Source organism: Uloborus diversus, chromosome 5, assembly GCF_026930045.1.
Source record: "Uloborus diversus isolate 005 chromosome 5, Udiv.v.3.1, whole genome shotgun sequence".
In the NCBI taxonomy this organism is placed as follows: domain Eukaryota; kingdom Metazoa; phylum Arthropoda; class Arachnida; order Araneae; family Uloboridae; genus Uloborus; species Uloborus diversus.
Genome location: NC_072735.1, coordinates 38,114,435 through 38,137,693, shown reverse-complemented (window position 1 = coordinate 38,137,693; position 23,259 = coordinate 38,114,435). Strand labels below are relative to the sequence as shown.

The 23,259-nt window shown below is 31.3% G+C and overlaps 1 protein-coding gene across 1 annotated transcript in view; it reads right to left on the bottom strand.

Moving 5' to 3' along the window:
- Positions 1-6,444: 6,444 nt before the first annotated feature.
- Positions 6,445-23,259, bottom strand: part of LOC129222700 (sprouty-related, EVH1 domain-containing protein 1-like) — a 30,132-nt gene continuing 13,317 nt past the window's right edge. Inside the window, exons 3-6 of the mRNA XM_054857231.1 lie at positions 19,928-20,096; positions 10,895-10,922; positions 10,470-10,504; positions 6,445-7,358 (exon numbers count right to left, since the gene is read on the bottom strand). Of these exons, the coding sequence (XP_054713206.1) occupies positions 6,445-7,358; positions 10,470-10,504; positions 10,895-10,922; positions 19,928-20,096 (1,146 nt within the window). The remainder of the gene's footprint in view (positions 7,359-10,469; positions 10,505-10,894; positions 10,923-19,927; positions 20,097-23,259) is intronic.

The following is a 23,259-nucleotide window of genomic DNA, read 5'->3' as shown; positions in this document are numbered from 1 at the left end:
AATGATTTCTTTTATTGTTTGCTCAAGTTAATACAATAGATACCAGTTACTATACAAAAGTATGTAATTAAGCACAATACCTACAATGTACGCTAAAAAAAAAGTAACTGTTGGGACCTGACTACGCTGTCTTGCTATTGGTCTAAATGACCGACAACATTTCCAAAAGCTAGGACCCATTACCAATATAAGGGTGGTGGGCTAGAGCGAAATAAATATACGACAGTGGGCAGGGATAGACCACTACACGACTACTTAAAGGTTAAATATATTATCTCCAGCTATATCAAACATCTAATTAAACATAATTTTCCTATTTTGAAACGAAATATTCACGCAGAGCAATATTCATACAGAAGATGAATATTACTGGAAATAAATTAACAAGGTAACAAGAACATTAGTTGAAGATGGAAATATGTTTAAAACAACTTAAATGATAATAAATATATTGAATTATGTATTTAAAAAAAAATTAGATCATGACAATGCTTTGATTACACATTGGATGCTGTAAAAGGGGATGGGATTTTTGAGAGTTTTTCAGGGACAAAGTGAAACGTGTAAGTGATTGGAAGTACTGAAGTATCTTTTCATAATTTCCAATCTGAGAAACTGAATAAATTATTAGCGCATCAGGAATGCCACTAATGTGTTTCAATGTATAAAATACCGATGATTTTCTTTTCTTTTAAACAATATTTTATAATTTTCGTTTCCAGTTCATAAATGAGTAAGACAATAAATATGTTGTAAAATTCTCTGAACATGAAAAAAATTTGCATATTTTTTTCCTTTGTAATTATAATATCTTAGGTTATCCATTGTGCCCAATTCTAAGCTTACTGAGAAACACTTGAAACGAAGAATTGCATCTAAAACAAATTTTAAAAAGCATACTGCAGTTTAAATAAATAGAGTGAATAAATCTTACTGGCATTCCTTGTGCATTTAAATCAAATTCACAATTGTATTACCCTTTTACCTTTTAAAGTTTATAATTACTCTTTAAATGGGAATTTAAGTTTGTTTAAAATGTATTGCAAATTCACTAAGAACAAATCATTTTAAGGAATATTCATTGTAATCTCAAGATAATCATCAATAATAATTATAAAACCATTACAATGACACTCGTGACAATAATTATTAAGAATTTGTAGGGGGGGGGGAATAATTTTTTTAAATTATGAACCTGCTGATTACTATTTTTTTTAAACTTATTTTGATACGCTAAATATCACTTTTTTCCCTTCGCTTTTTCTAATGTATGTTTCTATTTTATAACAGATATATTTAGAGTTAAGAATAATATAGCTTGTTTATGCTTTGTAATGAACTGTAAAAATGACTTTGTAATGAACTGTTTAAAATGTAATAGGATAGTTTTTAATTGCTTAAATTTTGTTTGATGAAAATGCATCAGTCACTCAAAACCCTATGGTATTTTAAGAGAAAGTTTTTTTGATGAATAAATGATCAGAAAAAAAATGAGATTTTTTCAAAGTGAAAAAAAAAGGGAACAAAAACGTACTCATTAAGAATTTACCATATGGGTTATAATTTTGTGAGACGTTATAATTTGTTAATTTTAATTTTGTATTTATAAGAAAATCTTAAGATATATTGTTAGACCAATAAATATTTTGTTACACACGTTAAATAAAAAATAATTAAACTAGTTAATAATACAGTAGAGTCTTGAAAGTCGGAGGTTCGGTGAAATTTGAGGCTCTTCAATTATACTTTACTAAATCGAAAATATGATTTTCATGAACTCAAAAATTTAAACTATTCACTTTTGTAAAACTTCCTTAATTACATACAATAAAGTAATAAAAAGACCTCGAGAAGTCGGTATCAACAACACAAGTTAAGTGGCACGAAATATTTATCGATTAATGGAGATGGATTCAGATATGCCTTGGAGATATTGATGCGATAAAAAACTTGAAGTAAACATTGTCTTACCTCAAAGAACAGGTAAGCATCTCTTTTGGAACATCCGATTAAAATCAAAAATGGATATGCACAACTTAATGCCATTGTATATACAAAATTCTAAGTTTCCACAAATAACAATTTTGGAAACTTTTTTATGCAAATACATACGTACGCAACATACAAATGTCATGGCAATATTTTTCTAACTGGATTTGGAGGCAGTTTAAATGAATTTTTTAGTTGCATACTAGATACAAGTTTACACACATAATATATATTGACACCGTGAAAAGAAGCAGTCAATATACAATTAGGGGTAATTTTAAAAAATGTTTGAATTTGAGTGATAATTTTTTTTATGAAGACAATTTCTCCTTTTCTTTGTACAAAGAAGTAAAAATGGAATGTCCTTATGTCATCAGAACAGTTGAAAGTTTCAGTCACTAAGAATTTTCTGGATAATCCAAGTTTTCAGTAATCAGAGTGTGAGCCCCAATTACCTCTGATTTTTGAGACTCTACTGTAGTACCAACTTTGGTTTGCCAACTTTCAATATTTTATTACTTAAATTTTTATTTAAGTTCTGTTCAACAATTTATTTGTCCTTTCTCACTTTTCAAACTCATCAAATCAAATAATTGGTGTTAAATGATGAAAACTTTGGAGACTAATTCTTGATTGGAAATTACTATTTATGACCTGTGATTTTGAATGTCAGCCTCATACCTACTCCATTTATTTATTTAAAATTACATTGTGGATTGGGTTTAATTCTTTTCCATGTTCTGAAAACATAGAAGAGAATTGCATAAGTTTTTCTTACGGCAATTTTATTGATCACATAAAAATTTAAAATCCAGATGAAATGACAAGTAATAAAAAAAAGTATTTAGTTGCTAGTAAAAAAGGCATTTAGTTGCTAATGAATTTTCAAGTCCAATTATCAGCTCGCATAAAAGACTGTTGTACAAATAACTGAATAAATAATGTAAAAAAGGAGCTTCAGTGATGTAAATATAGTTGGGGCAAACCTTACCTGGCAGCCTCGTAATGCTGTGATTAGGATCTGCGTAGCCTTCACAAATCTGCCAAGTTAGGTTTACCCCAACTATAGTACATTAGTTGGGGATAGAAATATATTTCAAGTTACTCAAATCATATAACACATTTGCATTTTTTAAGTTTAAAGCATCATTTTCATAGTTAACGATCAGGGAATGAAATAAAGTAAAAATTCTTGGCTAAAAATTATACAAATACCAGATACTTTATTAGGGTAATAATACTAAAAAGGTTATGCATTCAAACATTTTAAAACAATAGTATATGAAATGAGTATTTAAAGCAGAATGCTCGAATTAATAAATATATATTTTTATGATAAAATTTATTAGTAACTATATTTAAACTTTCCTGAAAGGATTTGATCATCAGATGAAACAAATGATCATTTTTACAAAATTAACTTTTTTGCCCTGTTTATACTTAAAACATCAAATTACAAAACATTTTTAAACTCTATAAATTCCCCACTTTTGGTTCTTCTCACACTTCTTTTAGCATTTAAGAAAAGTGAAGGTAACTGAAAACATTTGAGCACCATCCTTTATAAAATATTATTTTGTATAATGATGTTAGGTTCAGAAGAACTGGATAGAAAGATATGTAAAGTGGGAAAGGGGAACAAAAGAAAAAAGAGTTCAGACTAGAAATTTAAAAGAATCTGAAAACTATTAAATCAGTTTTGGAAGGATTTGCTGACCCTGGAAATGTTTCACATTCTTCTTAAGAAAAAAAAAAAAACCTCTTCACAAAGACAGAGATTAACTTCTCTAGAGCATAAGATTTGCATACACCACCCACTTTAGTCATTGAATTGGAAGAACTTGTGAAGCACAATTATGAAGATAAAAAAAGAGGAGTTTCAGATTTTCACTTCTGTATTATTCTAATTTGTAGTTTCAATACTTTTTGTCACTTGATATTTTTATGAGAGGAGAAAAAACATTACAATTGCAACTGAGAGGGCAAAAAAGAATACATTAATTACAACTTGTTAATGTTTATGTTATGACAGCTAATGTAAATTGAAATGCTTAGTGATTTCTTACATAAGCAAATGCATATTCAACTGCATTTGGCAGAAGTTTTTGTATTCATTTAAAAATCGCCAACTATCAAGTTCAGATACATGAATTTAATGGCTTACATTGATTTCACGATATAAAACAAAATATTTTTAAATAAAATAAAATAATTTAATATTTCATCATACAAACTGTTTCAGGTCATTTGGGATAAAGGCAAACAAAATTTAAAAGTTGCAACTTTTTGAAATCCTTTTTTTTTTTTCTTTTTTTGGATGAATTGGGATATAAAACTATTTGTGTGACTGTCACTCAGTGAAAATGGCTGGGTGTGAAAAGTTTCACTTTAAGACTGTTAGTAAGTGAAATCATGTTTCTTTGCAATTCAGAGGGCAAAAAAGATAATATTAACTACAACAAGTTCATGTTTACATTATAACAGCTAATGTAAATTAAAATGCTTAATGATTTCTTACGTAAGCAAATGTATTGCATGTTCAACTACGTAGAAATACTCCAGTTATTTCCCCATGAGGTTGATGGAGGTAGAAAATTGCACAAATGCAATCAGTTTAGAACCTCAAGAAATTCTACATCAACAATACTCAATCTGTGGCCCATAGGGCACATGCGACCAGTGGAATCTTTTAAATGTAATCTGAAATCATTAAAAAAAAAAAAATCTTACCAAAGATTTACACTATGCAGTGAATTTATGTAAAATACCCACAAAATAAATTTACTTCAAAATTTAACCTTCTAAAATAAATAAATAAACAAATGAAAATAGGAGGAATGAAAAACTTAGATGTTTCCATTTACTGTTGAGTACAGTATTTATGGAGTAAATGGAAACACCTAAATTGCACATAAGAAATAGCTGCGAAGGGGAAATTCATAAATACATGTTTTTAAGAACCTTCCACAAGACAAGTAAAACTAGTTGAAACCTATTACTTTGCATACATGGATCTGCTGTGGAGCAAAAAATGAAAGATCATTAAACTTTAAAAACCAACTTTCTTTTTTTCAGGGTCATCTACAAACAAAATGTACATATTGTTTGGCAACATGTAGAACTCTTAGAATGTCTACAATATGTTACCTCATTCACCAACAGTTCAGTTCTTAAAATTACAAGTGTGGTAATTGAGTTTGTTTTTATCCCAACTGACCTTATATTTTTTGCTTTGCTTAAAAAAATTACCTTTACGTTTCTAATGACAAATGCTTTAGCATTTTCAATGAAAATATTTTCATAATTTTGTAAAATAATACTCCGTAACAGAAAAATAATTTAAAGGTTTAAAAGCACAATGCAATTTATTACTAAGTTCAAAATGAAAAATAAATAAACAAATTGACATTATTTTAGTTTTCTAAGTCAGTTTTGCTACATATGGTTATGTTGTTTCAGAGAGTTAATATTTCTAGAAATTTTAAATTAAATAGGAGGAAATTAAAGTTACAATAGAGTGAGAATTTGTTTCAGCATACTGTTTGAAAAAAAAGTAATTATCTGACAACCTAAACACACTGAAAAATACACATTTCACTATCTACACTTATGTGGGAAAAAACTGGATTTCAATAAATTCCTAAATTGTAGAAACATTCTTTTAAAACTAAGTTAGTTCCACATTATAAGGCACAATTTGAGTAGTATAATAAATCTCTTTATATTAATTTATGAGTAACATTTCTCTTCTTGATAACTGTAGTATGGATTCTTTTGATAAAATTTTGCGATTCTAAAACTGGAACAATTATATACTTTTTCTAGTAGTAAAATAATGGTTAATTTTTTTGCCAACAAAAATGCTAGATTATTAATAAAACAATTCATAAATAATTATTTGTAAACATCTGAAGCATAAAGTACTGCATTATATAACAAGATTGGAGTCCAGAGACCATTCTGCTGAAGCATTTATAATTAAAACAGATAGTATCATGAAAAAGCAGGATTGAAATTGATAGCAACATTATTTTATAAACGCCTATATAAAAATCACTGGGACATTTTATTCACTACAGCAATGCTTTTACACAAGAAAAAAAAATTAGGAAAAAGGAAAAGAGAGAGAGAAGAGAGAGTACAAAGATTTACAATTAAATAATTTTTCATAAAAATGTACAAGACTTGAAAATAAAACAGGATAAAAGCATGTCTCCATCAGAAAGCCATTTACACATGATAACAAAATTATATTACAATTGGTGGGTGCTCATAAGTAAATTGGGGCCATATGAGTTACTGGCCATCAACAAATAAAGTATGTCCCATGCATACTTTGGCAAAGAGATTAGAAATCTCATTATTTGAAGAATTGAAATCCAGGCAGTGTGTACCCAAGTAGGATTTACTTTTTTTAAAAAACATGTTTGAATGCATGTTTGAAAGGAAATAAGACTATGCAGGTTCGTGTTTACCTCCACAGTATCCACAACTGACTCCACAGCGGTGACAGGCACGAAGAGGCAGGTAGCACCAGAGGCAGGGAACAAATATTGAGAGCAAGGCAAGACCTGTCCATCGCCTGCGGCAGTGATCATCGGAAGCATCACATGAACAAGGGTGGTGGTGAAAATCTCCTTCTGTGTCAGCCATACAGTGATACAGCATGCATTGGGTGCAGGAGAAGCAAGTTGCATGATTTATGCAAGACAACGTCCTATCGGGTCCAAATTCACAGCTGCCAGGATGGTTTTCTTCCTCAACATATATCTCGAGGCAATGCCGACACTGCAACCTGTCGAGTGATATTTGCTGTCGAGATTCCTTCGAACTGCTTTTTTTCTTACTAGGCAGTAATGGAGGCTCACCACACACAGTAGATACATGCTTTTTGAAACTTCCCGACAGTTCCTGTTTACCACTCTTTAGTGTATCCACAGATGGATAGTAGTAATCATGTTCTGTCGCTCTCATCCTATCTTTAGAGAACTGAACATAAGGTAATGAACTGAGTTCTATTTCTTCTTGCCCATTTGAAGAGATATCTTTCAAGTGTGCAGTGTCTTTCAGCCATATGTCTTCTGTTTGAACCTTTTGCAATTCTCCAGCTCCTACACTCACTGATGAAGTAAGGCCGCTGGTATCACCACCATTGCTGCTGACACCCGGCATCGTACATGATGATTTCATTAGATATTTGCGATGAAGATGATGCTGATTAGAATGGGGATGAGTATAAGGTGATGAAGTGACTGAAAATGTATCACCCGGGATGCTGGACGTGGCAGATGTAGGCCTATATATATTAATACCATTAGCACTTTCATTGCTGGATGCTGATGATCGGGACTCTGTGCAAGGCAGATCTACTGCCTAAAAAGAAAATGGCAATTGAAAGTCGATTATGAAATCAGAGCATAAAATTTTAATTTCACACCTTATGTCATTTGTTATAATGGTTATGCCGTACACTACTTTTAAGCCATATTACATTCATTTTAAAATATTTCAACTTTAAAAAAATATATTTCTTTACAATGATATTTCTAAACAAATTTTAGCATTGTCAATCGTTACATGACAGGGATTTAAATACAATAAATATATATGACATTCACAATTTTAAGAAAATACACATAAATAAAATTTGCAAACATTTTATGTTTACACTAGCCCCTTTTTGAGGCTAGATAGTTCACCTAGTGCAATTTGCTTTCTGTGTCGTTCACTTTCTCATGTCAGGACTGTCGCCTTAAATAGATTTGATTAACTCAATAACCCTGCAGCTTAAATCAATTTAGCAGCAGTAAAAAAATAATTTCAATCAATAAATCTATATCTCTTAACAAACATCTACTAATATATCTATTTCTATCTATATTTATCATACTACGCCTCCATTAATTTCATGAAAACCTTTTCTACATCATTAACAACTAGATGGCTATAGAAATTAGGGTTTTTCTCTATTTACAATACATTGACCCAGCAATCAGTTCAAACTCTATTGCAGAGGTATGATCTTGTTGTTTTTACCATTTACAATATTTTGTTTTAGTAGGGTGAGTGTTTTTCTTCACATCAATATTTTGCCATTTTAAGTTTTGATGTCAATGCTTTATATTTGAGCAAAAAAGTATCATTATTACATATATGAAAACACTTTTACAGATAGTATAAAATTTACAGCAATCATCAGTAATTACGACAAGCATAACAGTTTGCAGAGTTCTGCTTAAAGTCGGGCAGTTTAGGTAAGAAAATAGTTCAGTACATTATTATAGAATGCCACTACAGATTACACTTGCACATTTTAAACTGTTCTTACTCCTTCTCTGCCTATGTTGTAACAATATAAATTTAGTTACAAATCATTAAAACTAAGGGGGAAAAATTAACTTTAAACAGCAATTCCCTTAAATTTAAATTCTGCAAACTTTTACGTAGAAATTTTTAAGGCCCTTATGCTACACTAGTTTTTTCCACCATAAGTTGTTAATTTAAATACTTATTTTATTTTATTTATTTATTTATTTATTTTGAGCTCATTTCTTTTGCATTGAAAAAGGCGTTCCTTGTAACGCCGAAACACATATCTGCAATTTGTGTTATTTGACGCTATTTCTTATTTCACCTTTTATGCACAAAGGTAATTTTTTTAACTTATGTACCATACTGTCAGTGATACACATTTCAAATAGTTATTAATACTTATCTTTAAATAAATATCTTGTTTGAAACATAATTAATACATTCCTTCCATGTAAATCAGTTAAAAGGAAATGTTATTATATCTATTGATTTTTATTGATTTGTTTTCAAACTAGTTTTATTTTTTGTGCTATTCAGTTTGAAATGTACTACCTAATTTCTCCAATTAGATTGTGTTATGCACATTCATTGACACATTTTCACATTCATTCAATATGATTGTGTTATTCAAATTCATTTTTAAATTTGTTTTATTCAGTTTCAAAAATTAAATGTTGTCAGGAAATTATTACTGTTAATTTGTCTTCATGTTTCAGCATTTGTACTTTAAAAATATCTATCAAGAACTTATTTACTTGTATGGAGGAACCTCCATTATCCAAATCTGATAGACATTGATTTTTGCAACTTCAATTTTTGAAACCAAAATTCCCTGCCCTTTCCAGGTTTTTAAGGAAATTTTCAAAATCCCCCCCCCCTTTTTTTAAATTATTGCTTATGAATTCCTGTATTTTTAAGCTTCCCTGCGGCATAGCAAACTCCAATATAGTTTTCTTTTTACCTTCATCTATTCCTAAATGCAATTACCTCTAAGGATTGTGACATCAAATGACATCAAATGTGAAAAATCTTATTGGTGTCCATATTATTACATGAAGGTTTTAAAACCTTCAATTTTGAAATAAAGTAAATTTTTTTGTTCTTGCTGGGGTTTTCAGAATTTCACAAAGAACTACAATATATCTAATAAATGTGTAAAAAGACAACTTACTTGACAATTTATTTCATAACATTCTAGTTCTATTGATAAAATTGCACATATTTGACATTCTGCTCATAACGGTATTTATAATTTGTGAAAAATCTTTGCCATAAAAAATTTGAAGCTCTTTTTACATATCGCTTGAAATTAGATCATTTAATTCAAACAATCAAACATAATTTTTTTAAATGGAAAAATATATTTCAACAACCAAAATGGATTAAGTAATCTTTCACTTTTACATCAGCACATAGAACAAAAAAAAAGGACGCTTCAATTTTATTTCATGAAAATTAAGTTAACAGATTAAGTAACTAGCTAAACAATATAAAGGATAGTAATACTTGCAGCAAAGGAAACAAATGGACCAAAGATCTGTTAGCCAGTTCTTAACATTGACTAGCAGTCAAAGTAAATGGAAAGCCATTATCCATTGCCACAGCTCTTAGATTGAGTTCAAAGTTTAAAAGTGCAGTTGAAAAAATATATTGAAAGCGTGATAAACAAAGATGCTAAAAGCAGACTTGTGTATTCACAGGATAGGATGACTTTTTTCAAGGTAGGAGTGACTAGGGCTAGTCAGGTAAGTTTGTGCAATCCTCATAATTTTATGATTTTGATCAGTTGGCGGCAATACATTTCAAAATATCACTTTCAAGTTTAGTTGTATTTTAAAATGTAAATTCAAAACTAACTTAAATTTTCGGAAGTATTTTTTAGAAAAAATATATTTTAATTAAAAAAACAATGTAAATTTTTAAAATTCCAATTTTTAAACCTTGAAAATAACAATCCTTTTACTACACCCTAATGTGTAAAAACAAATGAACTAAATGATGCTAATATGGTTCAATACTGTTGAAATTCAAAATCCTTCAAACACATTTAGCATTGATTTTTTTAGCCACTTATTTGATTTTTCAGAAACTTTTTGCTGTTTGTGAAGTTTTTACTGTTGTTTACTTTTTAATCACAGACTATATACAGTTCAAATACAAGAAATTACTAACCATAAAAACATCATCCTCATCTGCATCTCCAGTTTCAGCACCATGCCTTGATTTCACACCTAAAGTATAACAAAATTATAATTAATCAGAAACTATAGAGAAGACCATAATTATAAAGGAAAATTTTAACTTCTAATTAAACTTTAAAACACCTCAATTTGGCAATGGAGAAAATTCTGTGCAACATCAACAGACTATTCTTGTTCAAATTAATTAATTTTTTTTCTTATGAAAATCAGCTTTTAAAAATATATCAAGTCACTTTTTTTTTCAAATTTATTTCTAATGTTTCTCATTTTTGACCAAAAAAAAAACTCTTAAAGGAACTATTATGACAAAGGAGTAACTATTATAGTGAAGATATTACTGCAATATATATATATATATATATATATATATATATATATATATATATATATATATATAGCAGTATGTTATACCCTGTATATCTTAATACATAAAAATCTTCTGTGCAGACGTTTGTCACCATAAGACTTTTAAACGGCTGGACCGATTTTGATCAAATTTTTTGTTTGAAATTAAGTTGTGGCAAGCATGGTTTCGAAGCGCGATGGATCAAATCGGAAACGTGTTTGTTAATTAATTAATTAATTTAAACATTGGATGGTTTTATCTCCCAAATGATTCATATCTATTTCAACCTATTGTTGAGCGAGAATTGAAATAAATATTTAATCCGTTGCCAAAGGACAATAAGAAAGCCAGCTCTGCTTTTTGTAATGAAATTTCCTACTGTGATATGTCAATTGAGAATAGATAGTGCAGAGAATAGATGAAGCCTTCATTTCTTGAAAGCAACGATTTTAAGTCCCGTGATATATTTTAAAGTAAAGTACTGCAAGGTTCACGCAAAACGTGTATTCTGTCGTCGTAGTTGAACCATGTGACCGGATGGGTGCTTATGATCAGAAAGTACCCTACCTAGCAGCATTTGTTTCTTGGCTGAAATCCATCTGAGTTTTGGCACCAATGTCAAGAATACTTTAAGGATTATCTAACGAAGCAGTACAGTATTAAAGGAAAAGACGGTGGAATTTAAACACAAAACAAATTTTATCTTCGTCCAGATAAATTACAACAGGGTAGTTCTGTACAGTGGAAGATCTTTATCTTTGGTGGAAAGAACAAATTAGGCAATATATGAAGTTTTAAAAGTTTTCCTTCAAAAGATCAGACAGCTAATCGGTCGGAGTTGGCTTCGCTCACTGATCGGCTGGATTACAGTAACGTGTTGGCTTGGCGACTTTGGCTATAAACAATAGAGTTGCGTGATCATTTATTTACATTTTAAAGCTACTGTTAATGTAATTTATTGTATTTTTTGTTTACTTCGCAAAATATTTTAAATTGCAAAGAAATGTTTTTGTTTTTTAAAGAGTTTAGTCATGTAAGTTGAAGAAGGTTTATTTTATATCGGGAGGGGGGGGGGTTCGCTTATTCAGGGAACTGTTTTTAAATTTATCATTTTTTTTCAAATAATATCCTTTCAATTGTTTTATTCTTTTTCATATGAGGATGTTGCAGCGGGATTTCCCGTTTGTTCTAGATGGGTAGTTAGTTTTTTACACTTAATATCTGAGAACGATTTTTATCCTTTGAGTATGGCTGCAGGAACAAACCATCAAGTACGGGAGAAAAAATAGTTAGTAAAACAACAGCTCAGTGGACATTAGATAAATAAATAACATATACGCATTCTGACACCAAGCATCTTAAAACATTTTCTTTTTACTTATTTTTTTCAACAAAACGGTTCAAACACTTGATAGTTTATTGCAATTTTTTAACTTTTCAATGTACACAGTTTGAACAGAACAACGTCTGTCGGGTCCTCTAGTATATATATATATATATATATTAGGGTGGTCCTTATTTTTGAAGTTGCAGATATTTTACGCGACGCCCCCTCAATTTGTTCCATTATACAAATAAATGATCCTTGCAAAATTTTAAGTCAATCCATAAATATTAACACGTGCCCCTAGGGCCCCCTTTTTTGAATTTCGAAGAAAAAATTGCGGATTTTCTCATTTTTATGTAAAAATATTCTAACGTTTTATATTTAAAGTAATTTTGAACCTCAATAGGTGCTGCTACTTCCAGACTGACCATTCTCTCACTTTCATTCTGTAAAATTTAACATGTTACAGAGGGTACATGAACACCAATGGCCACTTGGGTCAAGCGTACCGTTTTTCTGCGCTTGTTCCAATTAAGCGGCAGGGGAACGTTTCTTCCCACCAAGATGAACACATGGCCATTAATGAATGACCTAGGCCATTAATGAATGATCTTTGACAACAACAAATTGCCTCCTCCAGGCTTTGGGGGTGTTGATTTACAAAATTCCCTCGATTACCCCTAACATAAAAATATACTGTATTTTACATAGTTAAAATAGAAATTAAAAAAAAAAAATCCAGATCGGAACAATGTAGAAATCTATAAATTAATTTTCTTCTATTTCAGTACATAGTCCTTTATTATCAAATTATTGCGATTCACAAGATTTAGAAACCGAAATGTGTATCTATCCAAACCTGTTGAACTTTTGTTTTCTACAGCTGGTCTACCACAATGCAAAAAAGCTTGCCAGCTATTGATATCATCTCGCCTTTCATCACTGTTAGACAAATGCCACATTAGGGATAAAGATGTTGTTCATTTATTTACAGCCTATGTAGATGCAGTAAATTCAAATCCAAATGACCTAGTGATCAATCGTACATTCCTTAAGATATCAAGAGAAAATCTTCGAGAGGTAAAATTAAATTTCATGAATTTATATTTTGCAGTTATTTACTGGGATACAAAACTACATTCAGATGTAACTGGAAAAAGAACGCCGACAGGATTACCGTGATTGCTTCAGGTCCTAATATTGAAGAGCTACTAGGAATTCCTTAGATATTTCTTCAGTTGTATATGATATCTTAGATGATAGCTCTTTAGCTAACTGCTCTAGCTGTTGTGTTTGATACAACGACTTGCAATACCAACCGTATAAATTGTGCATGCAATTTTTTGGAGCAAAAACTGAACGGTGATATATAACATTTGGCATTATCATGCACTTGAAATCGTACTGCAGAGTGTGTCCTTAAAGTAGTTCTTGCCTTTCTTAGTTCTAGATCAGATATTCAATTATTTAAGCGCTTCAAAACTTAGTGGAAAGATCTCCATCATTCAGAACTTATAACATTTCAATCAAGTACACATTCCACTTAAATTCTAAAAGACGAAGTTGATGACATATTATTGTTCGTAAAAAGCGGAATTGAGAAAGATTACAGAGAATTCTCGTAACTTGTAATAATATTTCCTGCTGAATTTCCTCCTACAGGGATATGTTTTCGGCAACCTGGAGCTTATCCCGGGTGGCAAAAGGAATTTTTGTTTGAAAATTTTTATATTTAGGAAACAATTTTAATTGGCCTTACATGAAAAGAAAGCCCTTCAAAGCTGTTTTACAATTAAATGCTGTATGAAGATATGGTTTTTCGCAGCAACCCAATCGAAGCTCCTTTGAATAATATAATATGTCTGACATGGGCGGATTTATGGGGGGGTAGAGGGGGGCAATGCCCCCCCAGTTTTGGGAGGACTTTACATAGTAACAACACATCTTCCAAATATTTAAAAAAAAATATCATTATTTTTTCTTTTTTGAATAGTTTAGAAGGGCATGGGTGGATTTAGAGGGGGGCATAGGGGCAATGTCCCCCAGTTTTGGGAGGACTTTATATAGTAACAACACGTCTTCCAAAATCTTAAAACAAAAAAATCATGACTTTTTCTTTTTTGAATAGTTCAATGAAAATGAAGAGAAAAGCGAATGTCCTTTTCTGATGAGAGAAAAGAAAAGGGGGAGGGGGACGAACATTAAATAAAAATAGTATAGCTGTCACTGGGGTGTTGAAAATGTGTCAAAATTCACTATTTTGGACTGAAAAACCTTTTGGGCAAGTATACGAATGAAAATATAGGCTAAACGAGCTATACATTAAGCTGCAACACTTATAATAATTGACAATTATTTCAACAAATTAGAACCTAAAGCAAAGGGAGGAAAACTCCCCCCCCCCCATTAGCGCTAACATAACGATCTTCTCGTTATGATTTGTGTCCACATTTCAAGTATATTTATGCATAATATTTATATTCTTAGTAGATTAATTAGCCTTTTGAGAAATTCTAAAAAACAAAAAACATAGTTTTTTTCCTTCTCTCTATCTTTTTAAGAGAGAGAGAGGGAAAATAAATACTTCCGCAAACTGAATAAATTTCAGTTATCTGAGTATTCTGATTAAATGAATCTTTTCACTTAGAAGGAGAGTACAATTTTACTTACTTTATAAATACTGTTTAAAAAGTAATGTAAGTCATAATCATCTAAGTCTAATTGTGTCAGACCTTGTCATTATTGAAATCTAAATAATTGAGTCATCAAAAGTTTTGGAAAAATTTGCTGAAATTTTATAAAAATCTATAAAAAGCTAACAAAGATCGGTAAAATCGTAAAAAACCTTTAACCGTAAAACTGACGAATTTTCGTAAAAATTACAAACAAATCAAGCAAAAATTTGCAGGTAAGAGTGAATTACAAACAGGGCCGAAATTTCTATAAGGTAAACAAGCTATTGCTTAGGGCCCCTGCTTTGAAGTGGGTCCCTAACTCCCCCCAAAAAAATTCATAATTCGTTCCTTAAAAACTGGAAATGGCTTGAAAAAACTAATTTCATTTTTAAGTGCTTGAAAACCTTGAACATTTGGAAAAGTGTGGCTACAAACCTTAAATTTTAAAATTTAGAACAAATGGTAGAGGGGGAGGAATGCCAAAATATGTCAAATTCAGCTCCTTGCCACATCCTGTGTCAAAAATGTAAAAATCATGGTTCTCACGTTTGTAACATATTATTTGAAATAAATTTTTGTGACTCACATGTTTCATATCTTGCTATTAATTCAATCCCAAATACAAAATTCTGGAAATTCTTTTGGTGTTGCTTGCTTTTATCTTACTTCTGCATATTGTCAATCTGTTTAGCCCAAAGATAAAATTACACTCTACTTCTATTCCTCTTTGTTTTCTGTCCCACTTGTAACTGAATAGAAGTTGTTGTAATGAGAAATCTATAGTTTTTTTTTCTTTTAAATTTAAAATAGCTATTTCTCACAAAGTTAGAACAGGACTGTAAAACTTTACACTCAAGTATTAAAATATCAGAGACTGAAAAGCACAAATGAAGTGCGTTAAATAATTTTATTTATTCTAGAGTCCTTGAAAATAATTAGATAAGTCTTTGAAAATCCTAAGCAAAGTGGGCTCCAATTACTTCTACTGCATATTGTTAATCTGTTTAGCCAGGAAAAAAAAGTACACTACCTCTATTCCTTTTCGTTTTCTGCACTACTTATAATTAAAAAAAAGTTGCTGCAATGAGAAATCTATAGTTTATTTTTTCTTTCAAACTTAAAATGGCTCTTTCTTACAAAATTTGAACAATACTGTATAACTGTATAATCTGGTTATCAATTTCTATGTCTATACAATTAACCTTTATAAGGCTTCAAAATGCAGAATTTTATATCCATTTTACAAAATTCCTCCGGGGGAGAAACCCTCGGCCCCTTAAAATTGGAGCCCTGCGTCACTCTCTTGATAACAGCTCCCTATCTTTAGGTCAATTCAAAAAGGACAGCATGAAAACATGCATTAATGAAAACGACACACAAAAAAGTAAAGCATGGACTTATGCATCACAGGAAACATACAAAAACATGAGAGTGGGGGGGGGGGCAATAAAAATGTTGCTAAAAAAAAATCCTGCCCCCCCAGGAACTCAGTCCTAAATCCGCCTATGATGTCTGAAAAACTAGCAGCGTAAAAAATGATGACAAACATGCAGCAGAAGCAGTGATTGGAAAATTCATATATCACTTATGGTATTTAGGGGATAAACTAGTAGCTTTGTCGGTAATAGATGAAGGAATTAACTTTGAAGATAGGAAATGACTAGTCCAAAAAATGCTTGTGATAAGGAAGAGGTGCCTGATGACTGTTTAACAAATTTCAGATAACAGTAGATGATTTGGAATACTTCTTTAGTAAAGATCTTCCTCTTAATAGAATCAATTACGAGTCAATAAAACTGTTTGATAAGTTACAAATACTAAAAGATTTTTTCCTATTTGATCCTGATTCACGGAAAATGAAGGAAGGTATTTAAAGGGAAGAGATATTGTTAAAATACTGAAAATTGTGAATGATGCAATTGAAAGAGGAGCACAATATTAATTGAAGAATTTCATAACTAATTTACCAAATTATGAATCACAGAAACAATTGATTTTACAGACCGTCCAAGACTATCGGAAACAAATACACACTATCCAGATACATTGAGAAAAGTGTATGATTAAGGAACGTTTCTCAAAGCATTATTTCATTCTTATTCAACGTAAAATCTTTAGATGATATAAAGTAATTAAAAAGATTAATTTTAGTGCTACCTCACTGTAAAAATATTTTGCAAACCTAGGAGAAACGATGTACAGGGTCTGAAGTAAAAACTCGAAGATTTGTGGGAGAATTATCAAAAGCGTAAAAGTTCAACGGCCTAGGGGCACGTGTTATTATTGACCGATCGAGTTCAAATTTTGCACACGTTACTTTTTATTATAGTGTCACAGAACTAGGGGGCGTAATTTGTTGAATTCCGAAATTTTTTTTCCCATATAAATAAGGACCACCCTAATATATATATATATATATATATATATATATATATATATATATATATATATATATATATATATATATATATATATATACAGGGTGTTCCGTTTTAACCTGAAAGACCTTTAGTTCCGCAACTGTTAGTCCTAGATGTATACTTGCAGTTGCAAAAATGTTCAAAATCAGATGCAGAGTTAAGATATTGGAAGTTTGAAGTAAAAACTTAAATGAGTCAAAAAATACAAAATTTAACTTTTTAAAATTTAAATTTTTTTAAAAAATAAATAAATAATTTTTTTAATTTTAATTTTTTCCTCTGAAAATATTTGAGTTACATATCAAATTGCAGTGCATTTATAGCTGCATTTTTTAAAGATTTATTAGTATTTTACTTAATCTTACTCAAGTAAAAAGTCTTAAAGCAAAAGCTATTAAGTTACTAAAAACAAACTATTTAAGACATCAATACAAAATATAGTTCTAAGTACATTCAAATTATTGAGACTGCTCAAATTGAAAGATTTAAACAAAATATTGAATTGAATAATTAAAACTTTTTCGTTGCGAATCATTTTTGTGATGCATTGAGCTATACCATTGAGCACGCCTTAACCCCCCCCCCCCCCCCCTACAGGAAAATTTTGAATTAGAGAAATAATATTATATTTGGAAATGTTTTTTATTGTTTTTCGATCCTTTGCACCCCCCCCCCCCCCCCCAAGAATATATCGATATATCAAAAATATCGATATTTGGAGAGCGATATATCGTAGTATTAAAATTCTGATATCGCCCAGTCCTACTGTATATATATATATCTACATATACACCCCAAAGCAGAATACTACTAAATTTGAGAGGTACGTTGCAGAACAGATGCCTGAACTGCAGAACAATTCTGTTCAAATAAAGGGGAACTTGGCAAATTTTCTGCTGAAATGTTAGATTTCTTCAGAAACTCTGCAGATTTTCTTCTGAATGTAATTTTGCAAAAATTCAGCAATTTCTACAGATTTTTTTCAAATTAGAACTAAAACTAAAATTTCTGCAAAATATGCTTATTTGGCTGAAAACTCCCCAAAATGGCGAGTTTTATGCATCATTTGCAAAAACTTTTGGACTTCTTACGAATTTGAAGAAATTTGCCAAATTTCTGCTAAATTATATCTTTAGTTAGAAGATACATATTTTCATAAAATCTTGGACAGAACATCATGTTTGAATGCCTGCAACTGCTTTACGCCCCTTAAGCAACCTAAAAGACCAAGCCGTAAATGATTTGCCATATAAGACAGACATTTTCCGTTCTAAATCTTTGTGTAGCCATCTCTTGGTCGCACTATTTGGCCATGTGCTGTTTTTCTGAGGTAAAACACTGTTTCTAATGCAATGAGATACTTGGCAGTGTAAACTCAAAACTTTTCCATGTTTGGAGGAACAGAGACGGCACGTTGAGGTGCGAATGGAGACATAGTATAGGATTTTGCATTTTCTGTCAAGAATGTGTGCCTTGAAATTTTAATTTCATGTATTTTTCTGCAGTTAAGCTGAGTACTGAACAAATAAATAAAATGTTTGTATCAGACACCAGTATGAAATGATTTTAATTTTGGGATCATGGTTTTTCAAAAAGGTCATGTTTCTTTGCAATTAAGTTTTTCTTTAATCGTTACATTGCATAATGTTTTGAAGGTAAATATGTTTATAATGTATGAATATATCTTGCAAAAAATTATTAAAGCTACCAGAGCTTTTCTCTGTCTATTTTCGAAACATGTTATTCTAGACTTTTCGTGTAGTTTTTAAGTACACCATTTTATTTTCAGGCAATACCTGGTAGACACAGATAAATACTGTCTGATATTTTAAAGCGAAACCTTACTCGAATTTGCGCATGTGTCAGGTCTCTTCTGATTTTATCAAAACAGGGGTGATAGCAAGAAGGAAGTAACGATCAAGCAAAAACTGAATGGATCAGGAAGTGCGCTTCCTTCAAATCATCACCCCGTTTTCAATTGGAACTGTTCGCCGCTGCTCGTCGCGGAGTTCGAGAACAGACAGTAAGTCAGGTTTGCCTTGTTGACAATTTTTGGATTCAGGGCCACCGAGGGCCAAGGCGGATTATTATCTTTTATTAGTTTGGTCTCTGACCCCTCCGAGCTTTATGGTGGGATCTCCCACCATAAAACTAGTAAAATTTATAACCACTTTGATTTTGAGTGGGCACTTAGTTTCTGACTAGACTGACATGGACTAGGCTCTTGTCAACCCTATTAGCGTTATGTAGGCTGCATCGCAGACTACTAAAAAAATCTAGTGGGGACAGAACTAATACTTATTTTATCAAAAATACTTCAAAAAATTCAAAATTATAATTTTTAAACATCAATTTAAATTTAAAAAGAAACCAGTTGGAGGCTATCCTTCTCTGCATTCAGCATCTACTTTTCACTAAACTAAGAAGAATGAATGACAAATTAAAATTTTAAAAAGTCAGATTAGTTAAATTATCGTTTTATATACCAGAGCAATAACGTTTATTAAACAAATAAACGTTTCAATTTTTACTCAGTTGAGGTGTAGTTTGAAAATAACTCTGGAAATGGCTTAGAAGAATAAATGCATGAAGATGACTTCAGAACATCATGTATATTTTTACTACTTATGTATGAAGCAAGACTGAATTAACATTACCCGCAAGAAGTTCTTCTACAGCAGTTTTGACACCTTTATCAAAGGCTAGGGCATCTGCTGCAGTCTGAAAGGTAAGACCAAACTTCTTGTCACCAGTCTTCCAATGGTGGAAGGTTGGCATCACTTTGTTGTACTCAAAATCTCTTTTGATAGTACAGCTAAGAACCATCTTTAAAAGAAATAACAAAATTACCATAAAAAGGAATTCATTTAAACATCATTTCAAATATTACACAATGAGCCAAAAATTAACTCTTAGTTTAAAATACAGTAGAGTCTCAAAAAATCTGAGGTAATTGGGGCTCACGCTACCTCGGAATACTGAAAACTCGGATTATCTGAAAAAATATTTGGACTACATAGGGACATGCGCTGCTTACATCCTTATGCTATGAAAATATAATATTGTCTCTTTGGAAAATTTATCACTCAAATAGCAACATTAATTTAGGTTTTAATTAACACTAAATGAGATTTGATTGTTTTTTCTTCTTGATGTCTGCACATAATTATGTGTAAGTAACCAAAAAATGCCCTTTGATTGTCCTTGAATAAGTTTTGTTCTTCCCTTTTTAATTGTAATTGGATATTTCCAAAGAGCTGTTTGTTCGTTCTTCAAGGCAAGACAACATTTAAATTTCATGTTAATTTTTTTATCGATCTACTTCCTACTTTCTCCAAGGAATCTCTTAATCCATCTATAACAGTCAATGAATATTTCATGCCACTTTAACCTTTCAATATCTTTTTATTACCTTATTGTAGGTTGAAAAAATGTTCTACATAGCAAAATATTTCAATTTTCAGAGTAAAACATTTTTTGTCTTTTAAAAGTATCCCTTACGAAAATGGTTGATAGAGCTTAATAGAATTCTATAGAAAACAACATAGTCCAGTCAATAGGTAGAAAAAAACGGGCTTGCCTTACAAAAAATGGGGTCAAAGATTTTATTTTTTAAATTTGTGTACACTAGTGCCAATATGAAAAAACCAAGTTATCCAACACGAAAGACCTCGGGAGAACTTTTGGGGGCCGAAAACCCCCAAAAATTTGTGACTTTTTGTAGTATTTTCAAAATATCTCAAAAATGGTTACAATTACAAAAAAACTTCCAATGCAAATGATAAAGAGGATTAAATTTCCTTCAACTTTTGTCGTTACAACATTTTTGTAGCATGAAAAGCAAGCGAGTTACAGCCTCTTGAAAGTCACACTTTTTCTGAACCCCTTCAGCAAAGTGCGTGAAAACGCATCGGATAACGGAGGAAAAAAGGAGAAAAGCCGGCAGTCTGACCTTGGAAATCATTTGTCTTTCACAGCTGAGGGTAAATGCCTCCGTTCCCTTTAAGTTAAACAAAACACCCCCATTCCATCCCCCCCCCCTTTTTTTTTCTCCAAATGAGATGAATCGACTCAATAGCTACTCAGGTTGGTCACTTCAGGGTTTGAGCGAGAGTATGTTTTATCAATTTGTATGTTCTGAATTACATTTTTTTTTCCTAGAAATGATTACGCCTGACCAAGGTGTTTTTTATTATTATCATTATTATTTGCGAAATCAGTTTGCATGAAGGCGAAATAAAGATTGTGAATTAGAAGGGAACAGAAAATCTTCTAAGATGCAAAATGAAAAACATCAGCGTTTTTTGAAGTTCTTAAAAGAAGTGACAATTCACACTGCCTGTCACAAATGCTATATCAATGAGCAATCAATCTCTTCCCTTGAAGTAATGGTTGAACCTAACATGTTAACTAAATTCCACAAGAAAGGTTTCTGGCAAATTTTAACAAAAATAATTGTCTTATTCTACTTCTTGAGACATATTTCGAAGAGTGTGAGCATGAAAGTGAGTGGCATTGAAGTCAGGCAGACTCAAGATGATGTCGACTTACTTTCTGCTCTTTCAAAGGCAAAAGAAACTGAAAAGGTTGTTATAGTAGGCGAGAGGATTGATGACAGCTTTAGGACAGCCTTCCAGCAACTTGTTCTTTTTAAAACCTGGAAGAGGGAATGCTTGTGATTTGTTTTTTTCCACACTAAATCTTTTAAGTTTGACCCCAGCAATGTTCTTTTCATCCATGCGTTTAGTGGGTCTGATACGACTTCGGCAATCTTTGGCAAAGGCAAAATTAAGTTGTACAAAAATAGTCAAAAAAAAAAAAAAAAAATCATGAAATTAAGGAATCTGTTGAAGTATTTATGGACCCAATCTGTCATCATGATGCCTTCCTTAGCTGCAGCTGGAGAAAACATTTTGCAAATATTATACACAGGTGACGTAAAGTATTTGAACCTATCTTTGGATACTTTGCAATTTAATCTTTTTATAAAACTAGTATACAGGGCTAAGATAAATCTTGCAGGGCTACCTGCTGGACGTTATTACTCATATCGGTTCTACCACCAAATTCAAAGTTGGTTGGGCAACAGAATTGATCCAGAGAAATGGGGTTGGGAACGCAAGACGCAAGGTCTAATGCATGTTGGCACGAAAAGAGATTCAGTTACTCAGAATCTTTTGAAGAGTGTACCTTGTACCTGCAAGAAAAATTGTACTGGAGCCTGTTCTTGTCACAAGGCAGGTTTAAAATGCTCCAGCACGTGCAAACACTGCAGTGGCACAAATTGTGAAAATGTTGCAGAAATTTCATTTTTGGATGAGACTGCCGAAGAAGATGATTTGTTCCAGGAGCTTTTGGAATTACCGCAACAAGGAGATGAACAATTAAAGGACCATAGCTTCTTTCTACCCCCTACAGATTCTGAACCGGAAGAACCTGGACCTTCAAAACGGCTTCGAAGAAGATAAACAGCGCATTTTGTTGTCATTTCTCTATTTGTTTTAAGGTCGAATGAATCTCTCTGTAATTTAGATGTATGTATTAATCTTCTACTGTTGGATTTTCATTTTGTAAGGTAATTCTTTTGGGTTTTACATGCCTCAAAAAGTCAGTTTCTGCAGAATTTTTTCAAAGTGTTCTTCATTACGTATTACTATTGTACCTTTATTTATTCATTATTATGTCTATTATTTGCTTATTATCACCCTAATATTTATTCATTCATATTTATATTCGAATGTTGCATTTTCGCTTGTAATAGAATAGATGGTACGAATTATGTGCTTTAAATGAATGAGAAGTATATGTAATTCAATTACAAACTGCAATATAAATAATCATATGTTATTGGAGTCTGACTGAAGATTACCTCTGTCAGACTAGAAATATTAGTTCGCGAGCGGTGGGGGAGGGTTTATTATTATTATTGTATCAGAGCATAGGTTGCATGACTGTGTTGATTGTTTGCTTATTAGCTGCCTAATATTCA